This window comes from Perca flavescens, chromosome 10, assembly GCF_004354835.1.
Source record: "Perca flavescens isolate YP-PL-M2 chromosome 10, PFLA_1.0, whole genome shotgun sequence".
Taxonomy (NCBI): domain Eukaryota; kingdom Metazoa; phylum Chordata; class Actinopteri; order Perciformes; family Percidae; genus Perca; species Perca flavescens.
In genome coordinates, this window is record NC_041340.1 from 33,372,830 (window position 1) to 33,391,175 (window position 18,346).

General features: G+C 42.8%; 1 protein-coding gene across 1 annotated transcript in view; it reads left to right on the top strand.

Moving 5' to 3' along the window:
• Window positions 1-18,346, top strand: part of si:zfos-2326c3.2 (mitogen-activated protein kinase kinase kinase kinase 4) — a 102,232-nt gene that overhangs the window by 10,879 nt on the left and 73,007 nt on the right. The window contains exons 3-4 of the mRNA XM_028589915.1: window positions 10,791-10,847; window positions 18,064-18,189. Of these exons, the coding sequence (XP_028445716.1) occupies window positions 10,791-10,847; window positions 18,064-18,189 (183 nt within the window). The remainder of the gene's footprint in view (window positions 1-10,790; window positions 10,848-18,063; window positions 18,190-18,346) is intronic.

Genomic DNA, 18,346 nt, shown 5'->3' on the forward strand with positions numbered 1-18,346 from the left:
CCATCAAACCAGCGGTCTGTAATTCAATTCCCAGAGTGAATCACTTACATTTCCTCAAATCTTTCTAGTTTCAGTAGCGTCACTTCCCTATCTGTGACCTACATATCATCATTGTGTTTTTTTACTCATGTTCACAGATCTGCTGACCGAAGTTTAAATATATATCCAAACAAAGATTTAGGCCAACACCTAGGGGCCAGAAGGCACTCGACCTACCGGTCAGTTTTCATTCGTTTCTACCCTCACCGAAGGCTGGGTCCTGACCGAAAGAACAAGATCCAGGGTACAAGAGGCTGAAATGGGTTTCCTCAAGCAGGGTGGCTGGCGTCTCCTAGTGATGGGACAACCGACTTTTTTACGTGAGTCGGTTCAACCGGATGGTCGTTGGTTGGTTGGGGGGGGGGGGGTGTGATCGCGTTCCCCCACCAGAAACCAAGACACTGCATAAGACTTACACACTCATACTAACCGACACTAGACTCACGCATTGGCCATGGTTACATTCGGTAGCCTGGTGGGCGGTCTCCTCATGGCAGTCTAACTACCATGTAGCAACATTCACTTTTAACATTTGACTTAACATAACTACCAAGATAACATTACGTGTATTTGTATGTGATGTACTGTACTTTCCCATCGATAATGTGTGAATTGCCATGAACACAATCCTCTAAGATGCACCAGAAACAAGGCTTGGTTAATAACTCAAATTTGCCGAGAACCAAGACACTTTGACACATTAGACTCGAGCAGGCCAGCCAGTTACACGGTTACATTCGGTCTCGTTCAGTAGCCTGGTGCGCATTCTAGGTAGTTCATTTCCTGATTGATTCTACCACCACCACTCCAGTGGAGGCGCTAATGAGCTAGATTACTACACACACAGTAGCAGAAGAATACCAGCTACGCACAACCATATGCACACAACGGCACGAATGAAGTCAAAGAAAAAAAAACAGGAGTGAGTCGGTTCATTGACGTATGGCACTCCAGTCTCCCGGTTCAGTGACACGAGTCGGGTTAATTAACCGGCTCTTTGGTCAGTTCGTCAACACTAGCGTCTCCCTTAGAGATAGGGTGAGAAGCTCAGTCATCCGTGGGGAGCTCGGAGTAGAGCCGCTGCTCCTTCGCGTCGAAAGGAGGTGTTCCAGGCACGCTGGGAGGAGGCCTCTGGGAAGACCCAGGACTACGTGGAGGCACATCCAGCTGGGACGAGGCCTCTGGGAAGACCCAGGATTAGGTGGAGGCACGTCCAGCTGGGACGAGGCCTCTGGGAAGACCCAGGACTACGTGGAGGCACGTCCAGCTGTGACGAGGCCTCAGGGAAGACCCAGGATTAGGTGGAGGCACGTCCAGCTGGGACGAGGCCTCAGGTAAGACCCAGGATTAGGTGGAGGCACGTCCAGCTGGGACGAGGCCTCAGGTAAGACCCAGGATTAGGTGGAGGCACGTCCAGCTGGGACGAGGCCTCAGGGAAGACCCAGGATTAGGTGGAGGCACGTCCAGCTGGGACAAGGCCTCTGGGAAGACCCAGGACTACGTGGAGGCACATCCAGCTGGGACGAGGCCTCTGGGAAGACCCAGGACTACGTGGAGGCACGTCCAGCTGGGACGAGGCCTCAGGGAAGACCCAGGATTAGGTGGAGGCACGTCCAGCTGAGACGAGGCCTCAGGGAAGACCCAGGATTAGGCGGAGGCACGTCCAGCTGGGACGAGGCCTGGGGGAAGACCCAGGACTAGGTGGAGGGATTATATCTCCAACCTGGCCTGGGAACGCCTCAGGATCCCCCAGTCGGAGCTGGTTAATGTGGCTCGGGAAAGGGAAGTTTGGGGTCCCCTGCTGGAGCTGCTGCCCCCGTTTACCCGATACTTGATAAGCGGACGAAGTTGGATGGATGGACCTAAGGACACCACGTGGCGTCTTATTGTGAGAACGTGCCGTACTATCGCGAGAACGTCACGCATGTAAAAAATGAAAAAATAAATAAAAAGGTTGGGTTTAGGAAAAGAACATTGGGAAAGGCTTTAGTAATAGAAAAAAAGAAGACAAAAAAACGACGGTGACCAATGTCACACGCTTAGGAAAACAATAAGGTTTAGGAAAGAAACATTGGGGAAAGCTTTAAAAAATAAAAACTTAATGTAAGTCAATGGTGGCCGAACGGCGTTTTGGTATGTGTGGACATGGCCCTTCTTGCAGTTGCAAACAAACAAACCCCTTCCCTTGAGTGACTACGGCACAAACCCTCCTGCAGGGTTGTCTTTTGAAAAAACAATTGCCAAAACGATTAAACTAGACGGTTAAAAAAAATCTTCCGTTTCTCCTTCATAAAGAAATGAAGAGCTCACTTGCACAAAGTATTACAGTATTACACATTATTCAGAAGTAGAAAATTTGAAATGACTTGTATCTTCTTTTTGAAATAAGTCTTTGTTCCAAAGCTAAGCAATGCTGTGTGGGGGTTTGAGCTGAGGGGGGGAAGAAGAGAGGAAGGAGAGAGAGGAAAGTGAGAGAGCGAGATGGGGCAAAAGGAAGGAAGGAAGGAAGGAAGGCAGAGGTGAAAGGCAGAGAGACAGAGAGGAGTGGAGGAAGGGAGAGGGAGTTAGACCGATGAAAATTAGAGAAAGAAGAGGAAAGTTGCCCCCCATGAGGTTTGGAGCTATGCTTTGTGCCGATTGCCCGTGAGTGTGTGTCTGTGTGACCCAGAGCAGTGAGAATATGGGGGGTGTCTACTAGTTAGAATATTCTCAGAAGGGACTGGCCTTCTTACTGTACTTTCTAAATGCCAAAACTATCATTAAAAGTCCACCAGAGATTCTGTATTGCACTTACCTGAAGTTGGGAAAAAAAAAAGAGAAAATCAAAAATCAATGCAGCAGAGGCTGAGATACCCAGACTGGTTTAAGGATTAATGTTTGAACCTGATTAAATCATGATTTTATTTTTCAATGATGTTGCACCAAACTTTAAAGGACAATTCCGGCGCAAAATGAACCTAGGGGTTAATAACACATGGGTTTTCATGCTAATCGAATGTGACCAGTTTTAGCGCAAACCACTAATTAGCTTATAACGCTAGTCATCGGGGCATGGCTAAAGTAAAAAGAAATGGCTATTTCTATACCACTATCAAGGCTCAAAATAGCACCACACTTCCACGGTAGAATAATGAGGGTCCATACATGTAAACTGAAGCATTGAGAACTTTGTAAGTGTACACACAGTTTATTAAAAAGAGTTTATAAAGACAGTGCCGTTTGGTAAAACAGTCATGACCAGTCAAACAACGAACGCTGTGTTTGTGCTATGTTACTGGTTACTGGTTACACTGTGTTCGTCGGCGTACACTGCTGCAGATCCTCTTTTCACCCTGTGTGTTGAGCTCTCTGTTTTAGCTGCCGAGTGAGGCATCTCACTTCTGTTCCATCATTGTTGGGAGTCACACATGCTCAGTAGCTAGGTAAGGACTACTAGCCAGTCAGAAGCAGAGTATGAGTGCGTGCCACGCTAGCAGCTAGGCGAGCATTATAACGTGTGTTACAAAGTGACCACGTTTGTCTCTGAAGTAAAGGCTGGACTACAATAGAGCTGTTTGGAGCAGTTGGTGAACAGTGTTTTCTGTTGGAGATGGTCCCTTTGGGGTGGACTTTGGGATTTTTCACTTTGTAAACCTATTACATGCACAAAAAGATATATAACACAGTAAAGGAAAGGGCAAAAGTCAAAAAGCATAATATGAGCACTTTAAAATTCCAACACAAAGAATGCGGAATGCAACGGACAAAATCGGCAAAAAGACGAGCATCCGGCGGAATTTCCTGCGGCACCGGAGCAATCCCGGAAGTGGAACGTCGTGGATATAGAATATTGTGACCTGCCCCCACCCCCACTGCTAAAAAAAATCCTAAAGGAAACACTGTACATATTATTTTTAGCTGACAGTTACACAAACACGGGGAGGGGCAGGCACTTCATTTCTCAGTTCTTTTCATATGACAGTAGGAGAGAATGAGTTCTCATTGAGCTTTTAGCAGCATTATACTCAATATACTGTCGAACCATTCCAGCTCTTTTGACCCTGTAGTGCCAGCCAGTGAAGGGTCCATGTGAATGGACTGGGAAAAATGGGTTGTTTCTTTAGCTAAATGTGCACACTCAGAAACACACACACACACACACACACACACACACACACACACACACACACACACACATATGCAGCCTTTAAATAGCACCATTCCTATGTGCAGTTTTGAGAGTGCTGACCAGTAATGCACTCCATCCAAGCACAAAGTACACATATGTACGGTTAATCCAGTGACAGACTGTTCTGTAGGGGACAGATAGAAAGACTCAGAAGCGGGAGAGGAGAGAGAGACAGACAGATGATGTTGCACAGAGAGCGGGGTGAAACCGAAAGTTGGAGACAAGCAGAGAGATACACTAAAAGTGTTTTCTCTCATTTGTCCCCTTGCTGTCTGCATTATGAATGTCTCTCATATCTAATTAGCATATGTATGGATATATTATAGTAACCTTTTCACTGGCACACTATTGTAGTGCTGACGAATCCTGTGTGTGTGTGTGTGTGTGTGTGTGTGTGTGTGTGTGTGTGTGTGTGTGTGTGTGTGTGTGTGTGTGTGTGTGTGTGTGTGTGTGTGTGTGTGTGTGTGTGTGTGTGTGTGTGTGTGTGTGTGTGTGTGTGTGTGTTGGTCGGTCCAAGGACAAGTGACGGACAGAAATCGGAGTGTGATTTGTGTATGCGTTTGATTCCTAGCACTTCACAGCGTCATAAATGTGTGTGTGTGTGCAAGAGCCTGTGTGTGTCATTCATTGGACCTCAGTGTCAAGAAGTGAACAATCTTTCTCCAATTAACTCTGGTGTGTGTGTGTGCGTGCGTGTGGGCGCTGCATATTGTAAGAAGCTCAGTTGAGAGTCGGAACATTTCACATTAGTAAGCAGCGGTGGCAGCACAGCCAGCAGACACCATTGAGTCTGAAGGGACAGGAAGGCCATTTCCTTATTTGTCACAGTCAGGCCAGTGGCTGCTTGCGTGCCACCATTTTTTGCAATTACGGAGACAATGTCCACTACTTGGGGACAGAATCAAGGCCGGGAAAGAATAGAGGTCTGTGAGCCTGACAAAGTACATCTTCCATCCAATTTAAAAGCGTAATAAATATGAGAATAATATATATACGCTATGTTGCTATCTGACAAGGGGTCTGTTTCACGACTGCTGCTTCAGCAACATTTTCAGTACACTTTGTTAGGCATGTCATAACATTCCACTAGTGTCACGATTGTGGGTTTCTGTTGTAGTTTTTTCTTGTTGCTTTATTCTCGGTTTCCTTGTTGTTTTATGTCTTGTGTTTTACCTTGTGGTGTGTTTCATGCTTAGTTTCCTAGTTTTATTTTGTAGTCTCTCTGTTCTCCCATGTCATGTCTTGTTTTGCTTCCTGTCTTGTGTTTTTCCCACCTGTGTGATTGTCTGCCCCAAGGGGTGATAGAATGATTATATAGGGTATTTCACACTGTTCCTTAAGGTCTCCTAATGGGGTATGTAACATTGGTTGGGCTGAAAATGGCCTGGTTGATATTTTATGCTGATTGGTTGAGTGAATCCCCATACACACACATTGGAGACGAGACAGTAGGTCTCATATTTCAGACACTGCAATATTTTCAATACCAAATTCACTTCTGAGACTTTTTTATGCAAAAAATCGACTATATGAAGCTCAAATATGGGCCGTTTTATGAAAAATGTATGGCTAATTGCAAATTTGGTAAGACGTGTCGGACTTTAGGAGCTCCACATAGTCTGACGAGAAAGTGGCAGCTTGCTGGGCTCCATACCCAGGGCAAAGTCACCCTTTGTGGATTACTGCACTACCGGGACTCCGCGGAGCTGGGTGGCTGGCGACATAACTATAATATAATTACAGGTCTTACAAAGCTAACCGTTGTGTCTGATTTCAATTTAAGGTGTTTTTGTGAACGTGAGGGGTCTTGTTAGGAGGAGCAGGTAGCTAGCTATGTGTCCCATTCAATACAATGGGAAAAGATCGCGGCTAGCTAGCTACACTTTCGGCATAACTATAGTATATTTACAGTTTGAATTTCGTCACGCCACTTATATTACAGGTTCCCCAAGGTCTTATAAAGCTAACCGTTGTGTCCAATTTCAATTTAATGCATTTTTGTGAATATGAGAGGTTTTGTTAAGCCTGGTTCAGACGGCAGGATAATTAGGCCAATTTTAGCTCCCTCCCGACAATCCTAAGGATGCTCCGATTATCGTAAAATAATCTGATCAGATATTCCTGCCGTGTGTGGTGTGTTAAGACTGCTCTCGTCTGCTCGGAAGGACGTCGGGACCACTCCGATCTCAAATCGGGGATATAATCCAACATGTTGGATTTTTTTGGCCCGATTTCTCCTCGTGTGTGGTGTCCCCCGGGGACAAACGAGCACGCAGCCTGTGTAAAATAAAGTCGATGGGCATAACTACATCCACAACTGCAGTCCACCAGAGTACATGGAAATGAATATATGAACGTGTATTTCAACGGTAATTAATCTGTGTAATACGTAACGACATTTCTATGAGAAAAAACTAATCACCTCCATATCATGATGTAGCAATTATAGTCCATGCTCGCGTTGTCTTCTTTGACCATCGCCATTTCTTTTGATAACATTTTTTTTCGGTTAAAAACAAACTACAAACTATCGCCACTGCATCCTCTTTGTCCGCAATGATTGTTTACTCTGAAGTCACGTTTGATCTCGAGGGACAGATTTCCCGTCTGACCTGGGAATGCTCAGGAGTCAAATTGGTTTGTGTGTGATGTGTTGATTTTGCTGTGTGCTGCGCACCACACACTGTACGACCAAAACTGGGTCTCTCAGGATTGGAAAATCGGCCGACAATTTTAAAATTGTCCCGTGTGAAGCAGGATTTAGCTGCTAGTGTCCCTTCAATCCAATGGGTAAAGATTTCCCCGATCGTTTGTTTAAATAACTCAACACATATCCATTATAAGATTAACTGGAACCTGTGGTAAGAGATTGTGGGCGTAACATGCTCACTGACCTTGCTCTCAGTCACACACCGGCCATTTAGCAGGAAGAGGGGAGGGAGAACATCGAGCTGCAGGTCCTGGAGCTCTGTCAGGGTACCGCCGTTTGGTAGTCCGATGTAGCAACTCAGGCAGCACCGGCCGCTCAACTCCGACACACATTTCAATTAGCCATACATTTTTGTAAAACGGCCCATATTTGAGCTTTACATAGTTGATTTCTCGCATAAAATAGTTTCAGAAGTGAATTTTGTAATGGAATAGCAGAGATCTGTGCCAACTAGATTCAGAAGACTACCTGATCTCAGGTCAGTTGTGTAGCCTATGCAAATGTTGGGGCGTGACAAAGACTAGAGCCAAATGAGGAGGAGCCGCCGAGTTGACGTCAACTGATGATTATCACAAATCTCATTGTTTAAAAGAATTTGTGAAACCCTACAGTATCGCCGCAATATCGATGTATTCGGTCAAAAATATTGTGATATTTGTTTTTCCCCATATCGCCCAGCTCTAGTCCCCACTCTTTAATTACTTCTATTACTTTATCACTTTTTAATGGACACCCTGCATCTAATCAATATTTACCCAGACTATGGTATAATAGAGACTTTTTTTTTGTTAAACAAAATGCACCATGTACACCCATTTACACATAAGGTGTTCCCAAGGATACTGTATCTTCTGTTTTTTCTGTGCCCACCAACACCCAAAGTCATTCTTCATATTGTCAGACACATTTCAGGGTTAGCCCAGCCTCCATTAAAGTGCTCATATTGTGCTTTTTGGCTTTTGCCCTTTCCTTTGTTGTGTTACATATCTTTTTTGTGCATGTTATAGGTTTACAAAGTGAAAAAGCCCAAAGGGACTTACCATCTCCCAGAGAAAACACTGTTCACCAACTGCTCCAAACAGCTCTATTGTAGTCCAGCCTTTACTTCAGAGACAAACGTGCGTCACTTTGTAACACACGTTATAATGCTTGCTTAGCTGCTAGCGTGGCACGACCCTCATACTCTGCTTCTGACTGGCTAATAGTCCTTACCTAGCTACTGAGCATGTGCAACTCCCAACAAAGATGCAACAGACGTGAGATGCCTCACTCGGTAGCTAAAACAGAGAGCTCAACGCACAGTACAACAAAAATATGGTGTTTTTTGAAAATTAAATCATGTAAACCTATTCTGGTACAAACCTCTAAATATAATTATGAACCTGAAAATAAGCATAATATGAGCACTTTAAAATATGGAACGCCTCTCCTGACGTCAGAAGGAAATGAGCATTTCATTCATTGCATTCATCTTTTGATTAGTTAGCTAACTCTGTTTGCATTACTTGCCAACTAAAATGCTTTAGCTACTGATACAGTGATGAAACGGTGTGCAGTACAGCATAGAGAGCCGATCTCATGTCATCTAGTTCAGCTCAGCCCAGCGTCAGTCACCCCATTATAACCAAAGAGGGAAACCGACTTACTGGGGATGAAATAATAATCACGATAACAATATTAACACATATAGCTGGGTTAGGACTGATGTGTTGAAACTGCTGACTTGAATTCTTGGAAACTCCTAATGACTTCACCGATGTAGACATACTTGATCTAGACACACAGGTTTCAACACCGTGCTATCCTCCATGACCTACTATATAACGCAGAAATATTTCTTTGGAAGGGAGTATAGAGTGTTTCTGAGGTTTATCTGCAAAGCAAATGAAACACAAATAGGCAAATATTAAGACTGAGCTGTTTGTTTTCAAGCTCTCCATCCATCTCTGTCTCACAGCTTTTCTCTTATTCTCTGCGTCTCTGTCTGTACCCAAATATTAGATGACTGATTGAGTATAGTGAGATTTGTCATTCCCTCCATCTATTTCACACACACACACAGACGCATACACACTCCGAGCCCTGTCATACATCACAGCTTAAAGGCTTATAGAGTAGCTACTCTAGTATCTTGTCAGCTTTCTGACTCATGACAAGATTTTCAATTTTCCCCTTCTCACCTGACTGCACTTTACAGCTCTGGCTCTGTGTGCTGGTGCGCTCCCTCTCTCATCTCGCCTCCTGCCTGGTTGCTCTCACTGTGCTGCCTCCTCATGAGAAAATGAGTGCATGCGTGCATAAACAGTTACAGTTGTTGGGCTGATTATAGTTGTGATTTTAACATCAACACTAATCGATCTGGGTGTTTGGTGTTTCTGAATTGTAATATTTTACATTTTGATCTGCACGTTGTTCCCATCAACATTACTTTCAAAGACTTGTTCTATAAAGTATATTGCCATGAGCTTCCCATTGTGTGATGATCCAGGCTGCAGTAAAGAGCCAGAGGCCAGCTCCCTCTGCAGTTTTTTTTTTTTTTTTTTTTGCATTTCACATGCAAACTGCAGCATAAACTCTAGGGGTTTCGCAACTGGGATTTTAAGTGGAAAATTGATCAAAATGATATTGAATTATCGAAATCAGAAGCAGGATCGGCGTGGTCTGCGAGGCGAGCTTGCAATGTTTCCCTGCTCTTTCCTGAGTCTGCGGGTCGGGAAAATCTCTTACTGTCTCTCTCCTCGCTTGAGTTGACGTGTGAAGTTGTGGTCACCTACGAAATTGTAAGTTATGAAGCTTTTGGCAGCTAAGATGGCTAGGACTAGTAGTAGCTAATGATGTTGCAAGAGGTTTGTGTGTGGCACTGTTATCGTTTTAGAGTGAATTGTAGTGGGACTCATGAGTTCATTTTAAAGAGTCGGGTGAAAGAGACGAGTGAGTAAGGCTGGGCGATATGGACCAAAAGTCATATCCCGATATATTTTGGCTGAATATCGATATACGATATATATCCCGATATTTTTTTCCGCAAAGGGAGAGCAGTTCAGTCAAAGCCAAATATGACATGTCACAAGTAGTTTCATAGAAACTGGCTATTTCAGTGAACAGTTGCAAAATCAAATGAATAAATAATAAACAGCTTCATGATTAAATGCTCAGCTGTTCAAATAACAATATAATGTAAACATAAATACTGTATAACAACAGGAGTACCTTTTTTTTTTTTTTTTTTTTTTTTTTTTTTTTTTAAATCAAAGCTCCATAAGGTGCACATTTAAATAAAACATTCCCTTTACTGTAATGTAGCCTTTAAAACCAGGAAAAGACACTTATGTCATATCACGATATTACAATATCCAAAATCTAAGAAGATATCTAGTCTTATATCACAATATCGATATAATATCAATATATCGCCCAGCCCTACGAGTGAGTCATGACTCAAACAGTTTTACAGTCAACTCATGTCATTCAGTTGTACCAGCAGGGATACAGTAGAGCACAGAAGCCCCATGGTTACCAGGTATTGAGCGCCTGGCGTTTAATCGCGTAGCGCTACTCTGCCTATCTATTCACACGAGGAGCGCAGTGAGACCCAGCGGATCCAAGCGACTATGCAGGCAAAGCGTTGAAAAGACCTTTAGACGTAATGGTTTTGATAGATACCTTTTGTTCTCTTGTGGGTTTTGGGGGGTGTTGCTTACAGACACACCTCTAATCCGAGGCTTCGGTACACAGTACTGAACTATGTTCATTAAACTGTATGTTATGTCAAGATAAAAAAATATGTGTATACTGATGTAAAAAAAAAAAATCTTTTGTTAAGTTTCTTTTAAGTCTTTTGCGATCTTAACTTTTTCTTCATGTCTTCACTAGGGTCGTCATGTCAAGACAGGCCAACTGGCAGCTATCAAAGTCATGGAAGTCACAGAGGTAAGAGTGCATTACGTTACACACTCATTATTCTTCTCTCTATCTCCCCCCACCGTTTCTTCCTTCCTCTTTCTCTTTCAAATCTTTGTTTCAAAGAAATCACATTGCCAGAGCCATCAGATAATCACGCTGTCAATGTAAATTGTACATGACATACCATTATTTATTTATTTATTTTTTTTTTTTTACACACATGATCCACACGGGAGAGTATTAATGCAAGCTGACCTGGTCTGATTGCATATAGAAGGACACTTACACAGATCCTGGTCATACATCATTCATTGTTCATTACCATGTTCATTGGTCCTCAAAATGTCTGGGGAAAAAAACTGGGGGCATTCCACTGATTTTACACATGAAGGACAGTTTATTCGTCATGAGGACTACAACTCAGCCTGTGAAAACAGTTGCATAATATCATCTTTGGCTCTGGAGGCAGCGTTCGAAAGGATTGGGCTTGAAGCTTAGAATGCATCATGAACTGTCGTGGGGTTTGAAAGAAACTCGCATTTGGGAGGCAGGGCTTCTAATGAAAGATGCTATCAAATTGAATGATGGGACATGTAGGATCCGGTGTTTTTGGACTTTGACCCATCGCAGGGACTCAAAGTCAGGATATCTCTGCCTATGCTGCATCGATTTTGACCGTTCTCTTTTAAACTGTCCCTTGTGAGTTCCCAAACTTTCTGGAGATGCAACACCAAATTGCTGGAGTACTCCTTTTTAAATTGCATTTTTGTTTCTAATATAGCTCTATAGTATCCTCCCTGTGCAGGAAAATATAAGCACTAAAAAAGGGAAAAAAATAGAATTTTATATATTATTTGGTCTCAAGGAGGTGCATTTACATGTCATGCATTGGCATGTTGTTGGTTATCTATCTGTGATGTAGAGGGCCGACAATTCAAGCGCACTTGCTGACGTCGTTTGGTTTTAAAAGTTGGAATGGTTTGACAAGTTTTAAAGTAGCGATTCCACTAAACGGATTATTACATAATAGGCAAGAGCAGGGGCGGTTCTACAGGGGGGCAAGGGGGGGCAGTTTAAGGCGTAGCAGGGCGTTGCGGGGCATAGTAGGGCATAGCAGTTTACATGTGGGGGTTCCCATGTAGCGTCTTCCCCTGCCACCCTACCAAGATCTCTCGCTACCCCTTTGCCCCCCCATGTAAAATTTTCTAGATCCGCCACTGGGCAAGAGACAAAGGAACCTCCAGTACAAAGACAATAATTATGTTTTTGTAGGATCTGCTGGCTCAATATTGCAGTACGTTCAAGCGCATATTAAAAAACGAAGGGAGGGCCATCAACAGAGCCCTAAAATATCAGATGAAAAGAGAGGAGGGAAAAGAGTGAAGAGAGAGGAAGAGAGACTGTCACTACCCAATGTGAGTCAAGTGCAGATGTGAGTTGCGCATGCGTCACTTTGGGACTTCACGCGGATCTGTATTTCTGTTAGCCACAGAATAATGACATAGGTACATTACATATTAGTAATTTATTATTTAGCGTAAGGCATCACATTTTCACGGCACGATCCCTGATGTCAGTTCTAGATCAGAGGCTGAAGTAGCCTACGAGAACTTGCTAACGAGAGACTTCTGTAATGTCAATACAATAAAAATGGACCTACATAACGAAGTTCGTTCACTGCTGTCTACAAGTTAGCACTCCACAACAAAGGCTGTCAATCAAACAATCGTAGATGGCTAAAACATTTGCCGGCTCCGGATCCCTTGGCGTTATGCTGTAAACCGTTTAAATCTGAGCATGCGCAACTCACATCTGCACTCGACTCACATCGGGTAGTGACCGAGACAAGCAGTGTTACCAAACTGTCGGATGCACACAGGAACAGTGTTTGCTCTACGTTGATTTTGTAGTGGCGGCCCACCATGGCAAAATTTCTGCCACCACGGTATCAGAAATAGGGCTGTACAAAAAATGTAGTCGCAGTTGCCTTTTAAGTTATCCTGCCGACATAATGCTGCCACTCACATTGTTCGGACAGACCTGCCCCCTCTGCTTAAAAAAAAATCCTAAAGGAAACACTGAGGAATGAGTGTACTTATGGCGCTTACCCTCTGCTACTACCAGCTCGGCTCGGCTCGGATCGACTCAACTCGGCCCGCGGTGCCCTGTCCTCCTGTTTCCATTGCAGATTTAGTACCGCCTCGTGCGTGAGGCGAGCGTGACTGGTCGTCATAGCGACGCCGCAGGGAACTGCTGTGACCTAACGCGAGACATGCGCAGAACGTCGAAGGTGTGTTGTTTTTTTACTCTCGGCAAGAAAAATTTAGTTTCAAAAGAAGCTGGAGGCAGGAAAAAATAAAATAAAACACACAGCTGGCTAAACTATTTAAAAATGGCGGGTTTGTTCAGGACCCCCCCGTCTGTCGCCAGCAATGACGACGCAGTGATCAGTGCTGATTCTCTCCGAACCAATCAGTAGTCTGCAGGTTTTCACGTCACCTTTTGGTATCGCCTCAGCTCGCTTGGAACCTCGACGGAGGTGGTACTAAAAAATGCACCCGTTGGCAGATACCAGGGACTTATTTTCTTAATGGAAAACCAAAAAAGGCGAGGCGATTCGAGCACGTACCATGTAATGGAAAAACCCCATCAGCCTGTTTGTTTTAAGGCACCACGAGCAGCTAACAGAGTTGTTTGAAACCTTCCTCTCTAGTTCTCTTTCTGTTGCATTGCAACTTTTTTTTTTCTTTTAAGTGACATCCCTAAAAAAAAAAAAAAAAAAAAAGAAATAAAACCATATGACAGCATTTGCAGGTGTGGTGAAAACATTTAAAAACCTATTGTTGGACTAAATGAGGCGTTGGAACTTTTACAATGCATTCGACCCCCCCTCCCAAACACACACACACACACACACACACACCGTGGATCACAGACATATCTACTTTAATATACCTGTAGCCTTACAAAATTCAATTACATGAAATAGTCTCTTCTTTCTTACAGTTCTCGGAGTCCCAACAGTATTTCAGTTTTGATCCAGAAGTAGTTTTTTTTTTATTAGATTATGGGGGAATATCCTCGATATTAAAGTTCAGTTAACTTTTAAAGCCACAATCTTGGATAGTTCTGGTGATATAAAATATTTAAAACTCCTCATACTGCAGATCAATTTGAGGATGAAAAAAAAGTTCTTTCTGATGCTGTATTTTGAATTCCAGTGGCGGGGTCAGCCAGACAGTTAGATATGGATTACGGATTACACCTTTCACTATTTGGGTCTAAACAGGGAGTTGATTTGACTCGGTGTGCTCTACCTCGTGGACTTACAGCTGTACGAGGGAACACTGGAGAGGTGTGGAGGTTTTATTGAATATTGCTGGTGGTTTACAGATGTACAGCATGACAGAGATGTAGAGATTTGTCTGGAAACCCAACAAAGATCATGGAAATAAATGGAACCAATGGATTTAACTGCAAATATGACATGGACTTTCACTGATCAGAAAGGTAAAAAGTGCGTCAATTACTTAGGGCTGAATCGAATTTTAATCACAATTTTTTGCTTCCCTCGATCGAGTGATATTTGAAATGCGTCATTCCGTTCATAGAACGCATTGTATCAAAGAGTTTTTTTTTTGCAAAGCCAATCTAGCGCTCCGTAAACCACTGTCTAATCACGTGCCTCCATGAGCCAATCAGAGTTGTTCCCTGCACCGCACAGCTTAGTTTCTAGATGTAGACAGTTCACAGAGGACAGAGTAACGTGAGGAAAATTCCAGAACAGATAGCAGTCGGACGTGAGGCTATAAACTATCTTAACAAAGAAAACAAAACAAAAATGTCTAACGTAGCAGAGGGCGAGGCCGAGGGGCTTGTCCCGAGAATCGGATCGTCATCCATTGTGTGGAAGCATTTTGGGTTCAAGGCAAGTGACACAAAACAAGAAAAGGTCATATGCAAAGAGTGCTGTAAAGTTGAGTTGGCGCCACAAAGCAACACAACGAACCTCTTTAACCACTTAGAAAAACACCATAAAGTTCAGTATGAGGGCCAAGAAATGCGTTGCAAAGACTAATCATCCCACGACATCAACTCAGGCAACCATTGAAGCGAGGCTCTTTACCGCATCACCATACCCATCCACCTCCCAAAAACACAGTGAAATAACAAATGCAGTCGCATGTCATTTGGCCAAAGACATGTGCCCAGTAAACACGGGGACAAACAAAGGCTTCAAATTCTTGGTCAACACTCTGGATAAACGATACGTGATCCCCTCGCGCAATTAGTCTTCCAAGGTGGCACTACCTGCGCTGTACAGAAAACGCACGGTATCGTGCAAGTTTGTATTTTGCTTCCTAAAATATATTTACAAAATGGAAAATTGTGCCCTGTTGAAGTTTTGCTACATTTTCTTTATTGTTTTATTTATTCTTTAAGGAGATACAACTGAATTTTGGTGAATAAGAGGACCCATTTGATTTTGATGCACATATTTGTACATTTGCAGGAATGTAGCACAATATGGATGTGAAAACAGTTATAATTAGCCTATGTGACAATAAAATAGTTTTGGTAAAATCAACAAATAATCGTGATAATTAATAGAGATGTGAATCTTCACTGATCTTTCCATTACAATTATCATGTCTTCGATTCGATATCTCGATGAATCACGATGCGTCAAATAAATGTTTCTATTAAAGCCACGTAGGATATTTAATTCATAGCTTTTCAAGCTTCAAAAACCAAACATTCTGCAGTGCTCTGATACTAAATAAATTGGATACATAAAACTACAGCACTGAGTACATGGCACTTCCTGAATGTGCAAAACATAACAGAATATGTTAACAGAAAGGTTGTTAGGCCTACATTAAATTGTAAACAGAAATAATCGATTATGAGCCTGCCGATTATCGATGCAGCATCGTCCATGTCCACGATTTGATGCATTGATTAGTTGATTAATTTCAACACCTCTAATAATTAATCGTGATCTCAATATTGATCAAAATAATCGTGATTATCATTTTGGCCATACTGATGCAGCCCTACAATTACTCTACCGTGGAACAGCACCTCAGGTGCTTTAAGCTTGGGCTCAGCCTCTACAGTAAGGATGTTAGCTTGTTTGTGCTAGCATTCAGTTCCAACCACCGCTGTACCTTTCGTACAGCCTCACAGAGCTGCTAGCATGGCTGTCGACTCTTATTGTTGTTTAAGCAAAAAAATGCCAAACATTGGTAGGATTGACTGCTTTTATTTCTTTAATGTGAAAGGAAACAGATTATCTTTTGGGTTTTGGACTGTAGTCGGACAAAGCTAGCAATTTGAAGATGTCACGTTGGGCCATAGGGGGTTGCGATGGTCATTTTTTACCATTTCTTTCATTTTGTAGACCAAGTAAGGTATTGAGTGACTGGGAAAAAAAAACACATTTGCAACACTGGTGTGAGTAGTTTATGTGCAATTTCTATTGTCAGCAAAAATGCATTACAAACTGTTCAGACTATACAGTATACCTCGCCACACATCTGAACTGGGCACGCACTGGTTTCTTTCCTGTTGATGGGATTCTCGGTCTTCTGTGTTTCAGACAAACTTTTTTAGCAGGAAATGCTTGGCTATTATCTCTCCACACACACACACACACACACACACACACACACAGAGTGCAGACACAGGCAGGAGGCTTTCAGATGGAGGTGAAAGTTCAAACTCTGCCTTGTCATTTTCTCCCCTCCTGTCCTGTGGAGATTTAAAGGAGGTCAGTGACTGGGAGAAGCTCTCTTTTGTTTCCTCCTCACTGATTAACAGCCACATCCAGCTCCACCTCTCCTCTTCCCCTCCAACCTCTTCTCTTCCCCTCCAGTCCAGTGCAGATTTAGGGGTTCAGTGAATCGAAAGAAGTCACAAGTCACGTCCCGGGATTTACAGCAAGAAAACAAAAACCTGCCGCACTCTGTTCTCTTCTGTGGCGCTCGCGTCTCGTAACGCTGACCAACCTGAGTTGTTTTGGTGAGAAGTGGCAGTAGTTGAATTAAGGTCAAATAGCTTTGTGAAAGGCCATTTCGAAGTTACACAACAGTCTGATTGGATGATACTGTCTGTCTGGACGTGTGCGTGTTTGTGTTGTGTGGGCTCTGTGGAGATGGAAACGAAAAGGAAAGGTTTCACAAACTTTCAACCTCTGTAGATGAACCTCAGCGTGAACATGATAAAATATGTCATTTCTTGTTTTAATGTGATTCTCAAAGGAAGAAAAAGCAGGAAGTGAGGATGGGCATCTACGGGAGTAACTCTCAAAGCAGAAGTATGACACACTATGTAGAAAATGATCTGATATGGTGTACTGCGTGACACACATACTCTGTGAGTTTTATTTCAGATGTTACTGGCAAAGCAGTGTTTCCTTTAGGATTTTTTTTTAGCAGTGGGGGCAGGTCTGTCCGAACAACAATAATAATAATAGTTGACTCGGAAGAAAGCGAACGTTTTGACGATAAACTACATCAACACAACAGTATGTGGAGTTAAACTAGAGGTTAACCCAATAACCTCTGAATAGTTCTACTTGTTGTTAAATTGCAACGGGGGGTGCATTATGTCGGCAGGATCATTTAAAAGGCAACCACGAATACATTGTGCGTCAGCCCTATTGCTGATACCGTCGCGGCATAAATTTTGCCATGGCGGGCCGCCACTACAAAATGAACAGAGGAAAGACTGGGGAAAGAGTTGGAGAGAAATCCCAACTAGGGCTGGGTATCCTTCAATACCGCTACCAATACCGTGACTTTGATACCGGTTCCTAAACCTTCCTTTTTTTGATACCAATTTTATAAAACAAATTGAAATTACAACATTACACATTAAGGCACAAATCCTTTTATTTATTATTCAGCTCCTACTACAGTACATGAGTATGAGCACATGTGTAATGTTAGACAGCCAATCACCAGCATTATTAGATCTTGGTAGAAGCATGCTGCATGCTGATTGGCTCTCTGACGCTGGTGAGATTTACTCCTATGGTATTGAAATTGGGTATCGAATGACGAGGCATTTTTCAATACTTTTCAATACTCAGCCCTAATCCCAACAGAGAAACCTTCTTCTTTTAAAGAAGCTTAACTACTTCAAATGCCCATCAAACTACTCTGACATTGATGTTTTCATCACCCACATATACTGCACACGTAGTTTGATTTCTACTGTATCTGTTGTTTATGTTTAGGAAGAAGAAGAGGAGATAAAACTGGAGATCAACATGTTGAAGAGTTATTCCCACCATAGAAACATCGCTACCTACTATGGAGCTTTTATTAAGAAAGGTCCTGCTGGACAGGACCACCAACTCTGGGTTTGTAAACTACCGTATCTGTTATTGCCATCAAGTTATTAAGATGGAAGACATTTTTTTTTTTTTTTTTAAATAGCTACTGCCTTTCTATTTTTTTTCCTGAAATAATCATATGTTTCTGTCTCATTATGTGTATTCTTTCAAGATCATTGCCACA